Source organism: Acyrthosiphon pisum, chromosome A2, assembly GCF_005508785.2.
Source record: "Acyrthosiphon pisum isolate AL4f chromosome A2, pea_aphid_22Mar2018_4r6ur, whole genome shotgun sequence".
NCBI classification, from domain to species: Eukaryota; Metazoa; Arthropoda; class Insecta; order Hemiptera; family Aphididae; genus Acyrthosiphon; species Acyrthosiphon pisum.
In genome coordinates, this window is record NC_042495.1 from 103,732,599 (window position 1) to 103,759,148 (window position 26,550).

General features: G+C 32.2%; 1 protein-coding gene across 3 annotated transcripts in view; it reads left to right on the top strand.

Moving 5' to 3' along the window:
* The window catches only part of LOC100570559 (TBC1 domain family member 30), a 40,651-nt gene extending 23,277 nt beyond the window's left edge, over window positions 1–17,374 (top strand). For 2 of the 3 annotated variants that reach the window (XM_008186127.3, XM_029489321.1), the window contains exons 4-13: window positions 4,233–4,376; window positions 11,716–11,843; window positions 12,087–12,398; window positions 12,579–12,741; window positions 12,864–13,035; window positions 14,090–14,195; window positions 14,340–14,559; window positions 14,659–14,802; window positions 14,979–15,140; window positions 16,416–17,374. In XM_008186127.3, the coding sequence (XP_008184349.1) occupies window positions 4,233–4,376; window positions 11,716–11,843; window positions 12,087–12,398; window positions 12,579–12,741; window positions 12,864–13,035; window positions 14,090–14,195; window positions 14,340–14,559; window positions 14,659–14,802; window positions 14,979–15,140; window positions 16,416–17,143 (2,279 nt within the window). In that variant the 3' untranslated portion in view covers window positions 17,144–17,374. The remainder of the gene's footprint in view (window positions 1–4,232; window positions 4,377–11,715; window positions 11,844–12,086; window positions 12,399–12,578; window positions 12,742–12,863; window positions 13,036–14,089; window positions 14,196–14,339; window positions 14,560–14,658; window positions 14,803–14,978; window positions 15,141–16,415) is intronic. The other variant, XM_003245352.4, reaches the window with a different exon arrangement.
* The last annotated feature ends 9,176 nt before the right edge of the window (window positions 17,375–26,550 follow it).

Here is a 26,550-nt window from a genome sequence, read left to right on the forward strand (position 1 = left end):
AATATGTTAAATTTACATTCGAAAATTGGACTTACTTATCGACGAATAGAATACCTACGTATAATGTAAATCGTAATAATGACACGCTCGTTTATAATATTTAATATACAGAGCTTCTGTCTTCGTACACGTCATTTTCGCCGGGAAAAAAAATGACAATATACCTTTTGGTTTATTACATTAATTTTATAATATTATATGTAATGCACTGTAAAGATATTAATTTGCCGACAAAATAATTAACGCTTCAATCTTACAGATTTAGTTGTCGCATTACACTATACAGTCATACAGTCGGCCCGACTATGTAATAGCTTTCGCAGCATAATATATAGCACTCGTCTACCGAATTGCTTGTAACGAACGGCGCCGGGTTCGCTCTAAGTATAAAAAGAAAAGAGCGCCTTAAGATACACACATAGGCAAAACCCACGTTAAACTGCCGGATTATAATAATTAGGTACTCAAGAAACGACACGATTCACGAAAAAAATGTATTGAGAAAGCATAGCAAATTCGTAGTTAAATAATGAAATTTGAAAATACAATAATCTAATTGGAAAGTGCACGTATAAGTGTATGCTGTAGTTTTCAAATAATGTTGAACAAGTCAACAGAGTTATCGCTAATTTAACTAGAAATTATTGTCGTGTATTTTCAACATTTTATTAGATAATATTGCCTGCAGTTGGCATTATCCGACACCTATGGCAACCAATATAAAAAAAAAATTAAGATAATATAAATTTCTACTAGTACTATTTTAATCTGCAACCAATGGCAACCATTTATAAACAACATATAAACTTATTTTATAAAATAATTTAAAAATAACATCATTGTAAAAACAATAGGCTCCCGAAATAATAAGGTACCAATAAAAAATGAGTGATATCCCAAAAAAAAACACTCCACCAACTCCGTGTAAAAAAAATGCTCTAAAAGTTGCGATATCATGTTATAGGTAGGTAAGTCTTTGAACTATAGAAATCATTTATGTTAAATAATCTGCTAAAAAATTGAACTTAGCTTGGTGACTTTAAACTTTAATGATATCTTTGTATATCATTGATATCTAAGTTCAAAGATTTAGAAAATAATTTAAAATAATATCACAAATTTTAGAAACAGTTTTTTTTTTATACGGTGTATGGCGGACTGTTTTTGTTGGGATAAAATATATAATTTATAACACTGCTTCATTTTTTATTAAAAATCGATTTATTTTTTTGTGTTGCTGTCTTAAAACGTAAAGTAATGGTAATTTAATTAATTATTGGAACTTGTGAAATGTTTATTCGAAATTAAAAAGATCTTAACCGTTCTAACATAGTACGACAAATATTTTATTTTGTAATAGAAACAATTTTGCTCCTTTCAAAAAATAGTTTATATTTTTATATGAATCTACCCACCAAGTTCATCAAAGTTGATTTTAAGAATAAGTGTAACTTAACCATTATTAAACAATATTATATTTATAGGCGTATAGTTAACATTAAGTTTTTTTTTTTTGCTTTCCATGTTCTCTGGCCCGCTAAGTTTTCGCACATTCAAAATTGGCCCTCTAGTATCATTGAGTTGCCCATCCCTGTTGTATACCAACCTGTCGTTTAATATAACTACAACCTAACTTGCCTAACCTAAAAATTTGATATAAACTATTACTTTTTCTCGGTAAGTCCATTGATATGGCTTCATATATTATAGTAGTTAGTAATCTAACTGGTGTTTTCTTTTGAATATATTATTTTAAAATGTCGCTTCTCCAAATATTATACGAAGATTTTTGATCCCGAATAACTTACGATTGGCAAGATCGTATACCAACGACCAAAGTCAGATTTAGGATGTCACGATGTCACGTATCTATTGACTCGAGTGTTTTGGTACTATGGAAGAGGGACCACTTCTCAACCAAATCAAACACTTAACACTAAGTACGAAGAATTCCGATACTAGCTGCCAGACGTCAGTTGAAATACCAACTAGAAACCGCTCACTATAAATATTTGAATAATTTTATTTCGTATTCGAAAATAGTTTAAATCCTAATGGCTAATAATGAATCATAATTTATTATTATTAATAAAAACTTATCTGTAGGCTGTAGCACGAAAATAAAGATTACAATTTATGAATTACACTTACGTTGAGACACCGAATTGAATCTTACTCTATTTTTGAAAAATATCAATTCTTAATACACCTAATCGTATTTTATTTTTCCTTGAATATTATATTATGAAAATTACCACGTGTTACGCCTACGCGTGTATACTGTATATATATAACCACTTCGACATCATTATCGTTACGTCGAATTTTATGTCAGGTGAATATAAAATTATTGTAGGTATCAGATATTATATTAAGTGAATCAGTTTTCTTAGTTTTATAATAATTTAATAATTTAAAATCATTTTAATAATTAAATGGTTTACATTGTACCTACATATTTTATACCTAATATTACATATATATTTGAGGCGATTTTACCTAAAACAGTAAAACTCATCCTACGCCAAACGCAATCACAGTCTTATCGTAATTCGTCATACCGTTCACGTAAATATGTAGTACACTTTTTAGACAAAAAGTAGTTTACCCAAAGGTCTTAATATTAGATCATAATGAAATCGCCCATTCTCCGTCTGAACCCAAAAACGTGCATGAAGGTATATAGCGTTAACATAACATCTTATGACGTATAACAATAACACTTATATAATAATATGTAGTTGTAAGGCTCTGTACTCCACGAGCTGGGTGTCTTGTTTCCTTGTTGTCTTTATATCAACGAGGCGGAATGTCGTCGGCTTAGAGAGATTTTAAAACCTTTCATCCGGAAAGACAATAAATCGTCATCGTCGTGAGGGCGATTTCCCCTCCGGAACACAATAACGCTCCCTCCAAATTCCGCACTGATAACTCGTCCGCCACTGCGGGGCCATCGCGACCTAGGGTCGAGAATAATAATATACAGTAGACGCCGCTTATAAGACTCGCTTTGGGACCAGCACAAAGTGAGTCTTATAACCGAATGAATCTTATAGGCGAAGCGGGGAAAAAAAAATTAATTACGTATTTATAAATTTTATTTTACTACATATTTTGCTTCAATTTTAATACTTTAACACATAGGTATTACATATTACATACTATTTTTTCAATACATTTAATAATCCTGATAAGAAAAAAAAACTAAAATTATAATTACATATAAAAATATTATAAAAATTATACATTGATAAAAAATTATAATTGTTAATTTTATTTTTTATTTTGAAAAAAATTTGTAATTTCAGTTTGTTTTTTATTTTGTTCCAATATTCCGAAAATATACTGTTCGTATTCGTATTGTACATAGCAATTAGTACCACGGTGATGGTACTAATCAACACGATTATTTAATTTTTCAATTAAATTCATTTTTACATAAAAAAAGTTTATTTTTTACTATTTATTTTACGAAATTTGAGTCTTATAACCAATTTTTTTTTAATGTATTTAGATACGTCCGGACCGTTCCAGACGATTTTGAGTCTAATAATAGACTGAACCTTATATCCGTGAGTCTTAAGCGTAAGTTTATAAGCGGTGTCTACTCTACTACCTATCTACCTCGTACACACTTTCGACTATAACGCCGTGCGTCCCGTTGGCCATCCTTATTAATTACGAGTCGTTGTTAAAATCGTGACGCGGTCGCGAAACCGTCAACAATAGCTATACATCGACGTGGCCGATTACGCGCGCCTTCACACGTCATGATTTGTGTGCAGTACAACTCGCGTTGGACTCGACGACGGGTGAAAATGATATATTACAGGTACGTCACAATAATAAAATGTTATAATATAATATGTATAACGTCCGCGTGTGTGTATATTATACACTTAACCTAAACATGTATATAGATAATACGATTTACGGGACGCGGAGGACGAGTCGGAGGGGGGGGAGCATAAAGTCCTACCCCGTCGGCACCCCCGGGGAGGGAGCATACAGTCCTACCGGATCACCACCCCAGGGGGAGGGTTGACGGAGTGGTGCGCCGACCGCACGTGTGCACGCGGGGGTGGACCGCCGCCGCCGCGCCGGTGTGAGGAGCGGAGGGCCGGCCGATCGATAAAAACTTAACGCGCATGTGTTGACGCACAACAGGAGGAAACGCGTACCATATCAGTGCCGTATAATGTAACGTATAGTAAATTGCATTCTTCATTCAGACCGTCCGGCGTTTGAACCGTCGCCGCCGTCATCCCGTCCGGGCAACTCGAGACCTGCGAAATATTCCTTATCAAAACACATTTGGAACACGGGCGATGTGATGAATGGTTTGCTCAACACGTTGAAGAACATTGCCAGTCTCAGTGAGTACACCTCTCCATACCTATATATATATATATATATATGTGCGTGCACGTATCGTACAAACGATCCACAGTCATAGCATAGTTAGATATTATAATATAATAATATTATGATATGTTACTCGCGTTCGTACAATATTACAAAACAGTAATAATATAATGTATTTGTGTTTTGCGTCAAAATATTACGATATTATCAGCAAATACGAAAGAAAAATCCATTGCGAAACCCAACCGAAAAGCCAAACTCGCGGTTGCGTTAAATTATATGATTTATAGTATAATTTCGTACTTCCTCCGTTACCTCCTCTAATGATATTTTATCATTTGAACAATAATTAAATATACCTCCCTATAATCACCGCGTTGTTAATGTACAGACAAACACTAAACAGTAGGTAGTAGTCCGTATGAAGTTCTGCGTTATAGTGATAATATTTATGTATAGACGCACCGTTAAAATAATTTCATAAGGAGGTTCACCTAGGACAGCAAGTTGCCGCGCATTGTTGTGAACGATTAAAAATAAAATTTATAGTTATATTATGCGTAATGATAACGTATATAAATTTAATATAATCTACAACCATATAACAATCGTTTACGAAAATCTCTTTTTTTCCCGCGCACACGAAATTTCATATTATATTTACAAATTATATATAGTAATAGTGTATACCTTATACAATGATGGTGATAAGTATGGTTTTCAATTTTGTTGACACTTCCACCATCCCACCCCCCCCCCCCACCCCACGCGATCTAGCACCACCACCGCGATAAACAAACAATTTCAATGATAACACAATATATGACAACGCGTCGTATAATAATATTTTATATTTATTTATATTATGACAATAGTCATTGCAGATACCTGCAGAACAGTATTTTGCTATCGTAAATAATGTAATATTACGTTTCGACTCATGCACGTTCTTTATATAATCGAATTAGGTTTGGTCGATATTTCTCGTTTGCAATAAATGTTAAGTGTTCGGAGAGCGCGACGAGTACCTATAGGTAATATCTGTAGAGTTCGATTCGATCGGTGGGAAACCCCATTATCATCAGCGCGGTAGTGTTTTTTTTTTCGTTTGCCATAAAAAATTTGCGGAATTTCATTTTGATAATTTTTGTATTTCGTTCAAATAAAGAGGTGAGAACTATAATATTGCAAAGGGAAAAAATTCCACCTAAATCATTCACTAAGGTAAACCGACGTGACTGGAATCCGACGTGACCCATCCTGTTACGTGGAGCGTTTTCAAAGGGATACGACTATGATGAAATGATGAATAATATTATTTTATAATAAAAATAAAATACCCAATTCAAACTGGACGTTTTGAACAACGATCGATAAACAATATATAACAATGTTATTACGGTGTGTGGATACAAGGGATAATATACGTACAACGTACTTATAGAGTTATTATATGGTTGATAATATGCACAATTTTAATAAAATTTTCTGTGTACTTTTTTTTAGAAAAAGAACAATTTATAAAAATAAACAAAAACAATTTTTTGTTGTTAAAGGCAAACACAAAATTTATAATTCCCGCGTATATATTTTATGTACATACAGAGTGTTTCACCTCGTATATGACCGTCCGACCGCTATATAAATATATACTCTTCCGCTACTCCGCCTCTACGCCTTCTGGCCAAACTTTGAAACTGACGTCACTATTTATTCAACCGCTCAATGGAAACGGGGTTGGTAGTTAATATACTTTTAGAATATTTACATTAATTGACCGTACAGAAATCGACCATCGCTTAACTTCCGGAGAATCGGGGGGAAAAAAAAAACACAAAAATTCGGTTTAAATTATGATGGTCGCATACGCGAACACACGCGGCGGCCGCCAAGACGAAGACACTCTGTATAATTTATATTTTCAACTTATTTACCGAAGAAAGTTTTCTCATATAATATGTACGCACTTCTGTTGCAGCGATATTGTATATATATATATATATGTAGTATATACTGCACACGCTCGTAAAAGTGTGATGGATAACGACTACATTTTGTTGTTAAAAATTTGCGGCTTCTCTAACAACGTATACAATATTATAAAATATATACGTATACACACCCATATAATTCACTACTAGTGTATAATAATAATATAATACAACGCGAGCGGTACTCCAGTCGAAAGACAGAGTCGCTCGGGATAATGACGTGCCCGTTATAATATAATAATATAGTATAATACTGGCCCGACAATCATTATTCACGGGACGACGCGGTATATCATCGTAATGAATTAGGTACTCGGTTTAAGTCGAAATACGCGTCTCCCAAAGTCTTCTGCGACTGATTGTCGCACGACGGTTGCGTTAGTGGCGGTGTGGCCGTATTTAGGGGGGGGGGCGGGTTGGCACATGCCCGGGGGTGGCTCGTCTCAGGGGCGGCAAAATATTTTAGCGAAATTAATTTTAAAAATGTAACGAAAAAAAAATAATCGTATTTTATTTGATATTTTTGTAATTTGTATTTTAGAAAAATGTTATGAACCACTGTCAATATCTATTTAGCTGTATTATAAATTGCTTACAATTAAACTATCACAGAACAAACCATAGACTTATAATATTAAGTCTATGGGATAAACCCGACAAACTACAATCGACAAAATAATAGTGATAATGATAACAATGTTCGAAAAAATCTATTTTTAGAATTTGGTTAACTATTTTAAATATTGAGTCTCAATTAAATAATCAGCTTAATTATAGCATTATAATTGAAGATTTCACTAATAATCAAGCAAGGAAAAAATTACATTAAACGAAAGAAAATTTTATATTTTATTATGTTATAATTTGTTAATTAAAAAAAGATTTTAATTTTTTTTGACAATTAAACGGTTTTCATTTATTAATTGATAAGTTAGATTTTAATATTAAATAATCTTGATCATGGATGACGTAATTGGTGTAATATTAATATTATACTAATATAGTTAATTCTTTTGGGTGGTAGGGTGGTAGGAGGAGGGCGGCATAAATTATATGCCCGGGGGCGTCAAATTTTTAAATACGGCCCTGTGTGTACTATATATACACTTAGTATTACGTAGTTTTAAGTGATCGTTATATTGTGCGCACACGATAAAAAGATTCATCGGTAAAGGCGTTTTTTTCTGGGCTTGTTTTCCGTGATTCAAATTCGTCAGTTTATTTTATAATTTTTTACGGGACACCGTATATCGTCGTACCTAATGAATTAGGCACTCGGTTTAAGTCGAAATACGCGTCTCCCAAAGTCTTCTGTGACTGATTGTCGCACGACGGTTGCGTCAGCGTGTGTACTATATACACGTCGTCGTTACAAGTAATATTAAGTGATTATTATATACTATGCGCACACGATAAAATAGTTCGTCGGTAGGCGGAAAAACGTCGTTTTTTTCTGGGGGCTTTTTATCCACGATTCAAATTCGTCAGTTGATTTTATAATAATATGATATTCGAGGGATGGTTTTTCGCCTGCAGCTGTGGATAGTCTTACACTGCTGATATACTTTAATAGACTACAACGCTTTTAACATTTAAATAGGCACTTTAGTACCTATATTATTATAGTCACGGACTTCGATCGGTGGCACCGTCTCATATAGTCGCCAATCACCGAGTAGGCCCAAGTATTAAGGGTGTTGAAGAACAAAAAATACTAAGGAAAAACCAATTCCAATTCAACTTGAAATTACTATTATATAAATTGAATAATAGCAAACTTAAAATAAATAAAAACTAATTATTGTATTTGTTTGACCAACACCAGCTATAATATGATGAGTGTACTAATCGTGGCGATGGCGTTCGTTGTGCTAGCTCTATATGGAATGCATATAAGCAACCTTAGCTTCCCTTGCGATTTGCCTCTATGACGATCCACAGGAATCGATTTGGTAAAAAAAAAAAAAAACCGTATAGTATATGGTAATACTAAATTTCAAACGATATCATATATTATAATATAATAACGCTTGGCGTACTTTTCGCGGTCCACGAACTGACCCAACGCTTTTATTCCGAATTGTGTGCATTTCGCTTCACTCGGCAAGACATCTATCATCCGAAGTAGCTTTTAAACTAAATAATAATATGTTAAACGAATGTGTGTGTGTTTTTTTTTATTTTTAAACCTTTTTTTGCGAAACATTTAACATCCGTGGGACATGGTCGCTTTATTTCGTTCCAGAAAATCGCTCGGTTAAGTAGAAACCGACATCAAATGTACCTAAATATAAAAAGCATGAGGTGATATTTTATTTTACTTTCTTATTGATGCTGTGGATTTTAAAAAATTTAAGACTGACAGAAAAGCTAAATAAATCAAGGCTAAACGTCAAAATGCAACTCGTTTCAATGGGAGAAAAATAAACTGTTTACACAACGTCAAATGTTCTCGAGAATAATTTCCAAACCCGATCATCGAAAGTCAACGAGAAAAACTCGTTTGTTCGATATTAAACCGTAAACAAAAATGACACTTCCATGATCAAACAATTCACCGGAGACCACAAAGGGAGACGTGTCAATAGATTTAAAATAAATATAAATCCAAAATCTATAGTGTTGTGTCACTCTATACTATTGTAGGTATGTAACATATGTATACAACGTACATTATTATAGTCTAACACACATTATATATTTTAATAATTTATGCGTGAAATTCTGCAAATTAGTAAATTTATCCATCGACCATCGTGTAATAACTATCACAATATTCAAAATTAATATGTTCTCTGTGATTCTACGACTTTCTCGGGAACATCATAGTACATATTATACTCGCACCTATTATTTTTGGTTGTAATTAAATTACAGTTGGCAGTGTATGCAATTTTAATGAAGTTTTGCTTACTTCATTATGCATCCGCAAACTGTGCTTAAGTAATACGCGTAAGAGAGAATGCCTATTTTCAACATTTATTTGGGTCTTTTTTTAAACTTTAAACGATATTTTATAACATAGTTTTCACTAAAAACAACATAAATTTTAAAAAAAAATACAAATAATATACAGATACATAAAAATAGTACAATTCATCTGTTGTATATTATAATATTAGGTGTGCCGTGTGGTGTGCCTATTAATTTTGTGACATTTTAATTATCATTTTGAAATAAACACTAATAATTGTTTAAAATGTATATAAAAATTTGAAATATTTAAATATTTATATCAATCATAAACACACAATAATATGTTAAAAGATTAAAGAGACGCCTATTCTTAAAACAAATAAATTATACTGAAGGAATTATAAAAAAACCAATTTATTTTCTGCATCGGAAATGTGTCTTATAGAAGAAATTATGAATAGGTTTTCTTGAAAAAAGAAAACACGCATCGTTATTCATCCAATCATCAGTAGTTTCCTTGTTTATTTCTAATCGAATCGATATAATGAACTAGTAGTTTGTATGAAAAGTTTATAAGTAGTAATATCGTAAGAAATAATCTCTTTAATTTTCTTCTTGCAAAAAACCTGTAGTCGTATATATGATGTTTCTAGTTTCGTCGGAATTAGTTTATTGTTTTTTGTCCCTTAGAATTACTTTTCCTTCGACTTATAAATGGTTATTCTTATAATCAACTTTAAACACACCTACAGAATACCCTTGACAATTCGAAAACTCGAGAAGAAAATCAAATTAATTTAAGTTATCCAAAACTAACGAGATATCATGATTTAATATAGTTTTTTAATGTGAATCAGTTTTTAACTATTAACACTTATATTTAAATAGCTTGTTTTCATTTTGGAATATTTTAGATAGGTATGTAAAACTTAACAAAACTCACAATGATTTTCAACCCTTATATTTTATAAATGCAGAATAAAAGACAGAGTGATATTGAATGATTTATTACGTCAAAATAACTGCCATGTGTATTAAGTTCATTTAATAATAAGCGTTCATCCAGATTTTCTATCAATATCAATTTGAACCGAGAGTTATAGAAGTCTGAAATTGTAGTGGTAAAAATAAATATACTTCTTAGAAATAACAATAGAGAAGCCAATCTTCATTCATAACATTTTTTTTATTACCAAATAAAATATACTTAGCATTTTATACACAAAAAATATATTTAGTTAAAATATAATAGTAGCTTCGCACCCTCCGCGCTCCACTCACCAACTCCAATAGATTTCAACACCCTCGGAGCATTTTATTTAAAAAGTTTTTATACTTCAATAAGTACTTATTACTGAAACTGTTTATTTAATTATTATATATTTATTTTTATTTTATATTTTATGTCCATGTTAATTATAGAACACTGAATGATATTTAAAAACCTTTTTATGTACAAATAATTTTACAAATCCTAAAAATAATTAAAAACACAATATTTTTGATTAAAATTGACAAACCAAAATAATTAAATTCGAATACGACACAAAGCTAAAAAATATTTACTTGAATGACTATTGTTATTTGAACTAACGATGTTTTTTCTCGGCTTTAAATTATAATGTTAACATATAAACTCAAACGTTGTATTTATCAGGTCTTACGGAGCATTGCATATTTCCTGCATAAGCATTTTAATGAATGGGGTTGACATCGATTTTCATACAATATATGTACCTGCTTTTATTACTATTATCTATCAGCTATCACTTATGTCTATCTATGATGATATAATATAAACATCGACATAAGTATATAACTTAACAAAATACTAATCACAATAGCTATAATAGGGCTCGGGACTTCTTGAGTTTTTACATTTTTATTCAATGGTCCAAATTATATGATAAACACAGTGATAACATAATTCTTGATATCGAATATTGTGTCGAAGATTAAACTCTCTATATGATTTATCAATACTTTTGGGTAATTTTGTTGCGTTATAGTTTTCAACCAATAACGAGTAACGACCAAAATAGGCCAACAATAGTAAGTTAACATAGTTAAACAATTTTTATAGGATATTTATTTTTCTTTCAATGCAGTAAATCCCGAGCCCAAACTATAACAATTATCTAACTCAGTGGCATGGAAGTATAACAATATATTTAGGTCAAAAATAAAATACCAAATGTATAAATATAATCAAAGAATATTATGCTCTTCGTTTGTTTTTGAAAAACCAGATAAGTTTCTTTTCAAACGACTTAAGTACGTATCAACCACGCGCTTAAAATGTATGTCAATTGCACCTAGAGAATAAAATATTATTACTTCGACGCCATTGAGTCCTATATACCTACTGTATTACTGTATATGTATATATTTTAACGACGTACTCAATGCGTTGATTAATGTGGTCGGAAAACTGCGTATATAGGCGAAGACACCAAAATGAGATTCAACATGAAACCTGGGCCCGGTGACACAGACTTTGAACAGTGGCAGAGCGCTATGAAAATGGTCGCGAGACTTCCGGACGGCGTGCCACATGAGTTCCGGAACACGGTACGTATCTATATTTATAAATTATTATTATCTACACCTATCGTGATCGCCCGATCGCGTTCACCACCTGCAACCACCACCCGCCACCACGTGACTCCCACACGCCCACACTAGTCCCCATAAAAAGATTTATTATCGCGTGTCGCCTATGATTTAATACGAAATAAATATAAAATAATATTGGTTCGTGCCGATCTATAATATTATCGCACGCGGACCCGCGGTCCGTTTTGCGTTGCACAGTTATGGTTGACTCTGGCGGAAAAATACTTGTCGTCCAGGAACGTGGAGTGGCCCAAGGTGGAACGATTTTGCTTCAACGACACGACCAACCCAGACGACGAGGAGTTGGGCGTGCAGATCGTCAAGGACCTGCACCGGACCGGTTGCAGCCTGTTCTGCGGCTCGTCCGGGCTGGAAAACCAAGCGCTGCTGAAACGGGTGCTGTTGGGGTTCGCTCGGTGGAACAAGGCAGTCGGCTACTGTCAGGGGTTCAATATGTTGGCGGCGCTCATACTGCAAGTGATGGAAAAAAACGAATCCGACGCCCTAAAGGTTAGTTTGCCGCACTGTGTCAACGAAATCTTGGTAACTCGAATCCTTTCGTCCCGACGAAATAATATTTACTTGTCGCGTGTTTCGACTGACTGTTTCGAGTGCCGGATATTTTGCCGATGCGTTAATGCATCATCGCAAGTCGTCTAACCACTGTTGTTTTATTTGTTTTGCGTTTAGGTAATGATATACTTGATCGAAGGCGTGCTTCCCGAAGGTTACTTTGCCAACAATCTCCGTGGACTGTCTGTGGACATGGCCGTGTTCAGAGACTTGCTTAGAGTCAGGCTGCAAAACCTATCGAGACATTTAGACCGGTTACAGACTGAATCGAAGGACTCCGGTAAGCTGAATCGTTTTTGCCATCCTATATTATAATCATCTTCACACGAATATACCATTATATAATATTATATTATATTATATATACATAATAATATACATAATATACCTACTATTGAATAGGAACCAGCTACGAACCACCCCTCACGAACGTATTCACAATGCAGTGGTTTCTCACGCTGTTTTGCAATTGTCTTCCTCAGCGCACAGTGCTTCGGGTCTGGGATTTAATATTTCTTGAAGGAAGCACGGTTCTTTTGAAAACCGCCTTAGCTATATGGGACGCTTTGTCCGAGTAAGTATATACATTACTATATTCAGGCCAACACTCTGGCGGCACTGTAGCTATACATAGTTGTCAAGTTTTTGGTAGATAATTACAATTTAACGCGTTTACAGACTTTTGATATAAAATACATGAACATATTATATTATTATACAACGAACATCCTTGGCTCGAGTACAACAACCTTCTACAATAGGTTACTAAAGTTTATACAGTGCCGACAGTGTGAAGTCAATTATCAATTTATTTATTTATTTTTGCATATCAAACATCTCCAATAATAACAAAGCACAAGTCAATGCATTTAAAAAGAAACTCGTTATTTTATTACAACCGTAGAATTGATGATATATATTCAAAGATTTTCTTATTTATATTATGAAACAAAATATTTGAATCCTCTCACATTGTAATTATTCACAAGGAAATATTTTTAATTATGTTTCATGGTTAAATGCTTATCAAAACAAACAAAAAATATAATTTTAAACGTTGTCACCGCATTAGCATAAGTTATTATAATAACTTTATTTTCGTGGTATTTTTCATGACGGTCAAAATTAAAAATTATTATTCTCATTTACATAATAAATAATAATAAATGCACACCATAATATATACATCGGAAAGATCTTTAGCGTAAAGTACATTTAACCTACATAAATGCAGAAAATTTAAAACAGACTATTTAGTTTTGGGTTAATTTTTTTTGCGAGGATTAAAAGTTGAAAACACTTAAGAGAATTGAACAAAAACTAATTAAACTAATTTTAACTCATGTCATGAGTTTACCAAACGTGCGTTTTCTCAAACTATATGGTTATTTTACGATTTCAACGTTAATACTTACAGTACGTTACGTCTTAATACAGATCCATTTAAACTCGGTTAGACATTTTGTTTTATGTGTGCATAATATTTTATAATTGCGCAGGTCTCTTCTATGTATTGCATAATAATACGATCACAATGTAGACGGAAAAACGAGAGTTTGAAATGTTTGAATATATTTTTATAAAAAGTTTTTTTTTTTACTGACGTTAAATAAAACTGTTCCATTTAGCCGGATAATGACAGTGACAAGTGCAGATGAATTTTATAGTATTATGGCTGTCCTCACCAGAGAAATGCTTGAGTTCGGTTTAATGGACGCCAACAATTTAATCAACGTGAGTATTTTCGTCGACGAATTTGCGTGTCCCAGACCGTCGTGGTTATTGTAATAATAATGTCTACTACTGTAAATACTTTTCACACTCGGGGGACTTATCATCGTATGGTATTATGTATAAACGTGTTCGTATCTTTCGTAGACAATCAGTACAATGAACGAACTAGTCGAAGTCAAAGAACTCCGAGAAAGATACATGTACAATATAAATCCGTGGGTGAGTCACGTGGCGAAACGAGGACTCCGATTGTTCTACACAGAGTCTGACATCGAGGAGACGGACAGCGATGACGACATCGATGGTAAATCTTCTTCGGTGGTCACTGCAAACAATGACCGGAAGGACGGCTTCAGGACGAAACGTAAGATAACGATACACCTACCATGGTGGCACCCTCTCGACAAGAACGCAAATTCGTGCGTACAATATTTCAATTAACACGTGTTTTGGATTCTTATAGACAACAAATCTGGTAGAAGCAATAGACAGCCGACTCCCAGTTTGGAATCCGAAAGAGAAAAGGTGGCGTTAGACATATCTTCGTTGAAGAAACAATACAGCAAACTCAAAGAAAGACAGAAACAGGTCCAAGTCATTTTGACAGGTAAAATACAAAATACGTATAACGTATTTCATAGGTACGCTTAAGATCTTTTTGGACACGAAGTCCTTGACTGAAAATATCAGAATAAATACTACGTGACTGCAACGGCAAAAAAACCTATATAAATTTACATGCACACTCCAATAAAAATTAATGACGAAACTCTATTCTTACAGCTGCATGTAACGGACAAAACTTTATCGGGACCTCTAACTCTTCGGCGATGAATCATTTACTGTTCGGAAAAACGGCTCTGAGATGCACATCGATCGGTCCCATACCCGGATCCATACCGTTAAAATACATACAAGATGTCAAGAAACCGGAACCCAAAACAGGTACCTAAATTATAATATTTCATTATTACATATTATTATACAGTATTATAGGCTGAAGAATATTATACAGTATAATGCGTACATATACAACTTCCGGTTACCGCACATAACACGACAACGACCGGTAATCGTCTAAACGTGCCTTTACTCTCTCTCTCTCACTCTCTCTCTCTCTATCGTAGGGCTATTAACTTAACACGTCGTATTAATATCTCAGTGTCTTAATTGACTGAAAGCTGTGGTTAATTTTTTAAATCTATACAACGTCATCAGGTATTACCGTAAAGTTAAAAAATATTAAACTTATCGTCGTGCGGTTAGTGCAGTGGTCAAATGGTTATCAATCATACTGCGTATACAATTTTAAAATATAAAAGGTTACACTGGCTAACCATTAACTTGCTAGGTTTTAAATATGTCTACCAAGATAAATCAAATAAAACAACACAACAAATGTTGGACGACACGATGATTGAGTGTAAAGGCACCTTAAACAAATATGCAGATTGGACTGACCGTGGTACAGTTTGTTGTTAAAGTCCATGTGAATAATAATATTATTATGCATGTTATAATTATTATAATGTTGTTAAGGGGATTGGTAGTGGACAGTTTTTAAGCAGGCAATTTTCAATTCGCATGCATGCGGGTATTGTAAATGCGTGTGTAGTAAGTGACCATTAGAGTGTGTAAAAGAAATAGCTGAGCGCTTCTGCACGCGCTTGTACAAGTCTCCGCCTCGACGTCGGGCGAGTGAACGGTAAACAATTTATACTCAATTGTATATACTTATTTTCCATCCTAACGAGCGACTTAATAATGCGATAATATTTCAGAAAACTGATCTGAATTCGTTACAATGTCTACTTGAGATCGGTCAGTCCATATTTTAGCCAGACAATACTGAAGGAATTTGGTTTGACGCATTAACATTTTTAAAACAAATTTTAATTGATTAACAAATTTACTATAGCCTATAGGTTATTATAAAGGTGATTATGAATATCTATTTTTCAGCTGTGATATCTATGAATAAAAATATGATATTTTTTAATGATATTATTCGTCATGACGCTAACAATATTTGGAATATCAAAAATCGCCTCTATTCAAACCTAGAAAAACTTGTTAATCAATCATAATCTGTTTTCAAAATTAAAATCCACCTAACCAAATTCCTTCAGTTTTGTCTGCCACTTTTTTCATCGACTGCAGAGCCCCCTTAAGTTACTTAATTTTGTAACCCACATAACTGTGTATTTTTTGGCGTTTCAGAACCACGAGTCCGAGAGAAACGAACCGTGTCGTCGTCATCGTCTTCGTCTACGTCTACCGAACTCTGCGACGATCCCGCGTCCGATTGCTGCAGCGAACGGTCGGTGGACGACGATGTGTGCAACGGCGATGAAGACGGAGACGGAAACGCTGATCTGGTCGTCGATGTCGTTGTAGAATGTCGTCTACCAGACGTCAAATCCGGCAACGACGACGACAGTGACGTGAGCCTAGCCGAAATGTTGAGAGCCAATTCGGAACTGTTAAAGCGGATGTGCAGAGGGAAAGCTCCGGCGGACGATCCAGAAATAGACTTGGAAGAACGGTTGCCGGACTTGATCAACGACATCAGCATGCTTGGCGAATCGTTGACCACCGTAGAGACTTCGACCGCAGACAGTGACTACCGAGGCTTGTTTGCGAACGACTCTATAACCGATGTCGAGGGTTCCGCCGACAACTTCCGAGATTTGTTAACGGGTGAATCGCAATCTGCAACCGAGACTTCCGCCGCCAGTGACTTCCAAGACTTTTTGGCGGACGAGTCATTATCTGCAGCTGAACGCGATGATCGAGTACTTCCGCCCCAGCAATCGAAAGGAAACCAAGACAATGTTGAGGATTCCGCTACGCCGGCACCGAAACCATTTGCTCCGTTCCCTTCGAAAGTCAGGCAGCCCAAACGGCTCGGCATCGAGTTGGGTCTATACCCGGACGGCTCGAATTAATTTCTTCCTTTTTCCGATGGTTAATTACAGAATTTTCAATTTTAAAATAAAAACAATCATCGTTAAGTATTTTTTTACACAAAATAATTTTTTTTCGACGATATTTTACTTATTATTATAATTTATTATTATCGTCGGGTCGTACGAGTAGGTCACATCATTTTTGTAAACGACTGATGCTTGATCTTTTTAAACGTTTTTGGAAATTTTACCACACATGTGATATTTTGTAAAAAAAAAACCCAAATCCGAACGTTTCTTTTCGTATATATATTATTGGTATTGATATTATATACCTAATAAACATTACGATTAATAATAAGAATATCATAATATATAAATGGATGAGTATAATTAGTATGACATATTATTATAATTTATGTATGATTATTAATTACTAATTAGCTTTAAAAAATGTCGCCTATCACAGTCATACTTGACACTTTCCAGTGATTGAGCTTCATTATTTTTGTGTTCTGGAGTATTTTTATCATAAACTTATAATAATACTATCATATAGGTATTATACATATAATAATATAATATACAAGTTATATTTATTTTTTGTGATCGAATAATGAATAGGTAATGAATGACTTAACAATATGATACGTACGTATTGCTCATTCTATATGAAATGCATATTTAATATATATCTATATAAATTATAAATATTATGTTAATAGTAAATACTTCGTTATACAAATAAAAATTTTAATAAATAATTGATAACTATAATAATAATATAATAATGATAAATATTGTTCAACAATGTATTCTGTATGATAAACCTATTGTGAGCATTTTTGTTAGATTTATTTTACATAAAATTATGCCTATTGCTATCGTTAAAAATGCAATAGGTAGATACATGTAAATCATAATAATTCCTATCTCCAAATAAACGATGCAATTATGCAAAATAATATATAAAAACATTATAAAAATTGTACAGCAATGATTTATTTTTAACGCAACTTCTTTTCAGTATTTATTGGTATATTTAATATACTCGTAACATCATGATAATCTAATTGATATTGTTCTAATTTTAAAAAAATCGATATAAAAACTACCTATCGCATTGGTCAAGGACAATAAGATTTAGGCATACTATTTCTATTCTAATCTCATTGATGCATACAATTAACGCATATAATTTTCTGTGAATTGATATAACGAAGAAAAATATTGTGTAAATGATCGGTGTTTACATATAAGAAGAATGGAAAGTAAAAAACATGATTGTTGAGACACGAGTTAGACTTTGAGTACATGACTCCAATGTATAACTGTATATGTCTTAGACTATAGAGTGAACTCCTGAACTTAGAATCCATAACAACATACAATATATGTAATATCGATGATATATTGGTTTATTATAATAATTACTTAGTGTTAAAAAATACATAGTATTATAGTAATAATTCTACAGCAGGTACCTACCTAATACGGTATACCTTATATATATATATATATATATAAAATCCTTAAATATCAAAATATCTTCTCAAAATTATCATGTATACATGCAATTTTCACCGGATACTACCATTTTATAAATATCATTCAATTTTCAAAGTATTTTGACACGTTTTAAGCTATTTATAGACATTTTCAATTTTCTATTTGTTTTAGTTTCTTTTCCTATAAATTTCAATAAAATATTTTTCGTTATGTCAAAAAAATTAAGAAGTGGTAAAAATAATTATTTTACTTTATATTGCTATCTTTATAGTTTAAATTCATTTTGAAATTTGAGATACCCGAACAGCGGTATTTTAAACTTAAAATAAACTTTTAATTTTTTCCTTTTACTTCTTAGGTATTGGGTATTTTAAATGTTTTTACTGCTAACAGCTTCAAGAAAAGTCGAGTATTTATGACTAATACAATCATATATAAATATAGTACATTTCTGAAGAATTCAAGAATATAATGTATTGTTACATGAAATATTCGTTTTGTATTTCTTATATCTAGCCCGATATTGGTGGACACTGCTCCTCGATCTAGTGAGGCGAGCCGGCACGTCTCTTTTAGATAAATGATTAAATACTCAATCAGGTCTTCCGGTTTACTAAAGATTTATATTTTGAAGATGGGATAATTCAAAGAAAAAATAGGAGATTGAAGAGAGACTGTGAGAGGTAACAAAATATTGGACTGCCTACTAGTTAATTCCTGGGTGCCTGTTTACTGGTACCGATACCGTTGAATTGATTCCCGAGTAACAGTACCGGCTATCCTCAAATAAATATGTATTGCTGATGAAAATTATGAGCACCCACCCAACTAAAAAAATTAATGGAAAATACAAATTACCAATATTCAATCAACGGGTCACATATTTTAGTTAGCATATGAGCAATGTCAAAATACATTAACTTATCTATTAATTTTTTTGAAAAAACAAATCTTTATTTTTATAAATTAGTTTCAAAATATATAATTTTTCTTATTGAAACAACCTCTTTTTTAAGATATAAAAAATATATAGGAAAAAATTTGGAAAATGTTACTTTAGGTGTTGGTGACATACCTATTGATGGCTCTTTTAGTACACATTTTACTTTTAGGAAATTATTTGTGGAACCATATCCAAGTGAACTTCAGAACTAAGCTAGATAGTTTACGCTACCGTCGAGTAACAATTTGTCAAAAAAAAAAATTCAAAAATGTTTGTTCTAACTAGGAAACTGGAAAGGAATTGAATACAGTCTCAAGCGATGTTTAGGTTACTTAGATTTGTAAAAAAGGTTTTGCTCAACTTCAACGGAGGACGTGAAGTCAGGCGGCTGTTTGGTACAACTTAAACAGTTGACATGGAATCAAACGGCAGCAATGTATGCGTAGTGCACAAATTAAAATTTATTTTATCATGATTTTACGTAACTAAATTAATAGGTTATTATACAATACGGACATTTGCATATTACTATACTATAGATATCAAAAGATTTGTGAATACGTGTAATTCAAGACGATGAATAAGTTAAAGGAAATCCAAAGTTTTATTTTGATTCGTTGTATTGTTTTTGAATTTCACATCACTTTTTAATGTGGTTAAAACGCGCATCATGGTTCAAGTATTTTATTCGAATATAGTAAATTTAAGTAATAATGGAGTAAAATGTACGGGAAAATCTCTGCGAATCAATTTTGTTCCGTTCGACTTTTATTATTTTACGATCTGCATCCATAAAAATATATCTGTGTGCGGATTGCGTAAGTAGATAACGGTTCGCAAGAGACAATTTCATGACACGGTTGTAAACGATGTCTGATAAGACAACGCACAGTCTTAAACGATTTTGATTCTGATACTTTTGTAACGAGTTTTTGGCTCATTTTGCGATACATAGGTACCACGTTGTAAGACGGCCGCGGCGTGTTGTATAGGCAATGAAGATACATGATTGCGCGCAATGCCAGATGAACACGGGAACAGCGCCAATTACGTTACAATAACTACACTTTACCGTATAATAACATATTATTTTAATGTAATAGCTAGGGCAGCTTGCAAGGGTCGTCCAAAAAACTGATGTCTCTGTTCGTCTCGATGTCGACAGTCAGGTCATCGAAAGTGTTCAGAAATGTAAATTTGTAGGGCAAATCTATGAAATATGTAGACACGAGCGAATACACTAAGATGATGTGTTACTTAGAGATATTTGCATAATATTGTTTGTATTGTCACCTTATTTTTTTCATCAACCGAAAATGGAAGAAAAAGACTCACCATTACATGAATCAATAGGTTCACGAACGAGTAATTCTTATTATATAATATTTTTCAAGACTCTTATTATTAGATTTATTCGTTAGATAATATCCACTGTAAAATATCCGCTCAGAATCTAAAACTAATACAAAAATGTATGTTCTGGTTGAAATCGTTGAAAATAATATAATGGATTAAAGCAATTAACAAAACTTACTCATTGTTCCATTTTTAAAATATTATAATAAATTAAAATAAATTATTTTATTTTCGTTGGTAATTTTTTTTTTTTTTTTTATTATTTCACCATGGTTATGGAAAATATTTGGTCTAAGACACTAGACACGTCCTATATATTTCACAGAACACCAACATATTCTCTAAGAATTGTCGAATTCTACTTTACCGCGTAATTAAACGCATCTGCTGGCTAAAATACCTAGGTATAAACGATAGATCACCAGATGATAGGTATTGAGAAAGACCTTTACTTAATTTCAAGATTTTTAGAGTACGTTGAATGTGGTTTCTTCAAAAACCTCTGTAGGATGAGGAGTATTACTTAAGTATTGTTTATATAACGGACAAACTATTGACCTCTTAAACGTACCGTTCAAGTTACACTTTTGATGTAACAACGGCGGAGGAGACTGCAGGAGAATACAAATCAAGTTATTAAATCATCATCAATTTCTCGGGAAAATTTATTTGGACATGACATAATGCGGCAGCCCAAATAAATGGCAGCAACCTGCGATGATCAAATCACCACGTGAAACAAAAGACGCACCCCTCGGAGCACGTGCACGGCAGCGTGTAACGTTCAGCTGCGTTCTATCGACCGACAAGAAATCATGAGCTAGTGAAAAGTTCACTTTTTTTTTTAGTGTTTTTATTTGTTCGCCCGTTTTTCAATCAAAACAACAACATATTTCCCTGTTTATTTATTTACCTAGGTAATTAAATAAATAACTAAAACTGTATTTAAAAAAAAAACTATTATGTAAAAGGTAAAATTTCCATTCAACATTACCAATGTGTTATCATAATATTAATGCAAACCAAGGGAGAAAGTACTTGACTGTCTAAGATAGGGTCATATTCATACAGTAATTATAGTCCGTATAGGTCCTTTAACCAGAGGTTAAAATAGGAGGACGCAAGAGGATTCTGTCTTCCTAAATATAACCGAGCTTAAAAAACGTCCTATTTAGGGTTTAACATACTATTCTTCAAGTGATACGCTATGCCTCGAAGTAGAATCAAAATAATTATTTAGTTGAATACAATTAATGTTTATATTTTATTAATATAGTATTATTTACATTTTTAAAAACATATTTTATTACTGATGAATCATGATTAATGATAAAATATTTAATCATATAATCTGTACACAATTTAAATTCTTTAAAAGTAGGTACTGTTAATTTGAATTAAAAAATGTGTAACAAAAATGAAAAATTTGAAGGCATGTAAATTAAGTTAATAATAATATGGGGTAAATACCTACTATAATTATTAAGGGATTAGAAGTACTGATCAACACAAGATCCATTCTTCCATAGTAAAATTTTAAAAAAAAGTAAAATATGTATTGAAAAAGCCTTCAACAGGTACGCTGTCAGCACCTAAGTTCGAAAGAAAGTAACATTTTCCAATTTTTTTTTTTTTTGTATCAACCATTTTTAGATCGGTATAATACAATAAGTTGTATAGCCAAGTTTAAGGCGTCAGAATAAGCTAGTCGTTACATTTACTAACACCATTTTACCCACGCACCGTCCATTTAATTTGATATATTATGAAATTATTTAACCATTTAAACTTATCACCATAATATCCAACCATGGTAATTTTTGAAATTAATCGTCAACCGTATAGTATCCCTATATCATCATCTTTATATTATAATATTAATTGATCTACGGATTCCGAATGGTAGACGGGAACGTTAAAAAAAATGAATTCGCAATTTGGGACGTAATTATTTCGGACGGCGATAATACCAGCAGCAGTGATAAATATATAAAAAAAAATCACGTTCTCGTTTTACTAAACGTCTGCACACGTGTAAACTGAGATATTATATTACATACGGATACGGTTATTTATTTTCGTTTCTCTTATGAAGCGTGTGTGTGTCTGTATGTGATGTCCGTCACGTTGTACAGAGCGTGATTATATCATATAATAATAATAATAATAATAATAATAATAATAATAATAAATGTCTGTCGATTCGCGTAAGTGTAAGACATAAGTACGCGTTGTTTGTGCCCACCAGCCACATCCACGAACTCCTGCATGATAGAAGCTCATTTCATCCCATATCCGGCATTTGTACGCAGAGACGTTTGTAATAATACTTGCACACTTACTTAATAATAATAACAATAATTACAACTATTATTATAATTATTATTATTATTATATCATACTACTTAATTACTGTGCCAAGGCCCCGTTGAGGAATACGATTGTATAAATTTACTCTGTCATCATATGAACTCTTTCAGTCGGGAGAAATCGAAATTCCCGGAACAAAAATAAACATAATATGAGTAGGTACTCCGAATAATAAAGCAACCATATATCAAAGAATTTTTTTCTCACACACCTATTTTATATACTTCATAGTCTTGCTATGAAACAGCAGTAATTTATCAAAATAAAAATCCTAAAATGTTATACGTTGGGTATAAAGTTCTACATAATTGAGTAGTGTCATTATTCATCGTTTAAGACTGTTGCTATGTTAAGTGTGAAAGTAAAACTGTCGATTTTAATGTAAACACATGGAAGATTATTATAAAACAATATACAAATTAATGACCCGATGATCCCGTTGTATATCTATAGCGCACGTAACGTATGTGTTAGACAATTCTAAACTGTGTACACGAATGAACAATATAATATGAAAGAAAAAAATTTCAGATTTAGATTATTCTTTCTAATAATCATAATAGAGGCTATTAGTTACCGAACTTCAGGCCATTAAATCGTCCATCTTTTTTACTTATTGTTCTAAATTGTATTACCTATACAAAATAAAAACATAAAAAGTTACCGACTAATATTTTATTATATGGTTATAATTTTATAAACGTATTATAATTCACTGTTCTTTCAGATACAAACAATTTAAATACTGTTTCGACACCCAGGTCGTAATTCATACTTATAATACTTATAGGTACATAATATTACCTAAAATGTCCATCTAAACGTGGTTCTTAAATTCCGTATAAACGAAATAAAGATATACAATCTACTTTTTGGTTTTTAATTTTTAATCAACTTCAGTTGTCGAGTGCATAAGTTGAAATCTTTATTATTATTATGTACTTGAGCTTTTAAAATATTAGTAGAGATTTATTGGTCTAAAAATCCATATTAAGATAGGTAACGATATCATCATAGCCAGACAGCTATACATAAAAACATTGCTTAGGTGTTCGTAATGCGTATTAATAATATGTACACTATTATAATAATCTCCCCTTAAAGCTTGAGTAAACTCAAACAATAAACTAGTTTTAAACTACATTCAACCACTGTCAATTAAAAAAGATTAGACCGCTATAAAAATCCTGACACTTAGTGTATAATTTATTTCCTGGTATTGCATGAATGGTACGTTTTCATAAAATAAATCGAAAAACATGTGATCAGACTCAAGATGAGGTTCAATTTGTACCACAAATACGCAACGGGGGACGAGATTGTTGTATTATAGCACTATATCATTATTATTATTCTATTATCCTAAACATTAAAACTTAAAAACATTAAAACTTCATTATACATGAAATTCCAGCTTTTGAGAACGATCAACGTGCCGACAACTTGACAGACAACGCACGTTGAGGTACGCGGCGACAGACCGGCCGCAGATGATGAAATTTTTTTTTATAATAAAATTTGACTCATTATTATCGTGATTACGCACGAAATTCAATTTATTAAAAAAATCAAAAATGCAATGCCAGCTCATCCTCGAAGAAAAATTTCACAATTTTTGATATTTTTATCCGACCAATAATATTAATATCATCAACGTACTTTGAACTAGGTAATCGAATTCGATGTATTCATCATTGTGGTTCAGCTGTCGAACAAAGGTCGTGGTTCTATTACACAGATAAACCTATAACTGTTTATTATACACATATGTATTATAATTTAATATAATACGTACATTTAAAAATCCCACTTGTTGCGTGATACAATATTAATACTTTCTATATTATGTATATAATAATATTAAATAGTTTTAATTTTCATGATATATTGTACATTTATACACACGATTACCGATGAGGAACCGAACATTACTATGTATAATAATACACATATACATATTACCCATGTAGTTGTTTGTTCATCGCCCACAATTAATATTTAATACCTATAATAAATCCAAAAAAAAAATATTAAGTAATAAAAACGACAAATTTGTTGGCTGTACTTAGTACTTACTGAATATAGATTACAGAAAATAAATATGTGACTTATCTTCTGTTATTATATATTTTTCTAAATATAGTCAAACTTTTTCTTAATTTTGATTGGTTGTTTTGGCACTTTATTTTAGTCTAGATTTGAAGATTGTATGTTTAGCGAATAAAAATCTCACAATTTTTCAGTTTTATTTGTTTTTTTAAACGCTTATCAGTTATTGAGATTACGTAATCATGTTTACGTGTTTTAAATTTTAACTGTAATAATAGATAGAATTGTTGGAAATATATTAATATTGTACTAATAAAATGGACTCTAATATAGGATGATACAAATTTTTACTATAAACGTAAACCTATAGTATTATTTTAACATACCTAATTATATAATAAGTACCGTAGTTTCATAATATGTATTTTTAGATAATATTAGATTTTGGGATTAATAATAACTCAGAGCTTTGTCTTAAACTTGTATAAGGAAGAGTAAAACACTACCTTACACCAGTCAGTCTATCTTATGCAATGCAGTAAATTTACATTCCGCTTAAACAAAACCACAGCATTTTTTTAAAAAGAATTAATTGACCTATTAACGAATGATTAAAGTTATTTATGACCCGTAGTAATTTTTACTCGAATGTAATTAAAAGTATATAGTTAAATCGTTATAATGAAACATTTTATAAGAAAATTGAATTAAAAATGTTAGTTCCATTAGTAAAATAATTATAAATTGTATGCATTATTATAATTTATATACCTAATACTAGCTGAACCCGTGCACTTCGTTGCCCATTAAGTGCACCAACTATATGTGACTCAAATTTTGTTCAATTCGTCATTTAATATTCGGTGTATGGTTTCAAAATTAATCTTAACTTTTCCGTTGCCCGGAATAAAAATTCTGATTCGCAGCAGTAAATTATCAGGTAGGCAATCTACTTGCGGTAGATCGCGGACCCCTTGCTGTATGTACGTTAGTGCATGATTTAACTCTAAAGTATCAATGTTATACCAAGTTTGTCGTAGTCTACCTATGGTGGATCGATATAATCAATTACTACAAAATCCTAACCTAACCTAACCGTACTAAAATAAGATGAATAAACGCAAACGCATACAAAAAAATTCATTCAAATCGGTCTGACCATTTAGGTGGAGTTCAGTCACAACACACGTACAGTAGAATTATTGCGCTTAGCAACACA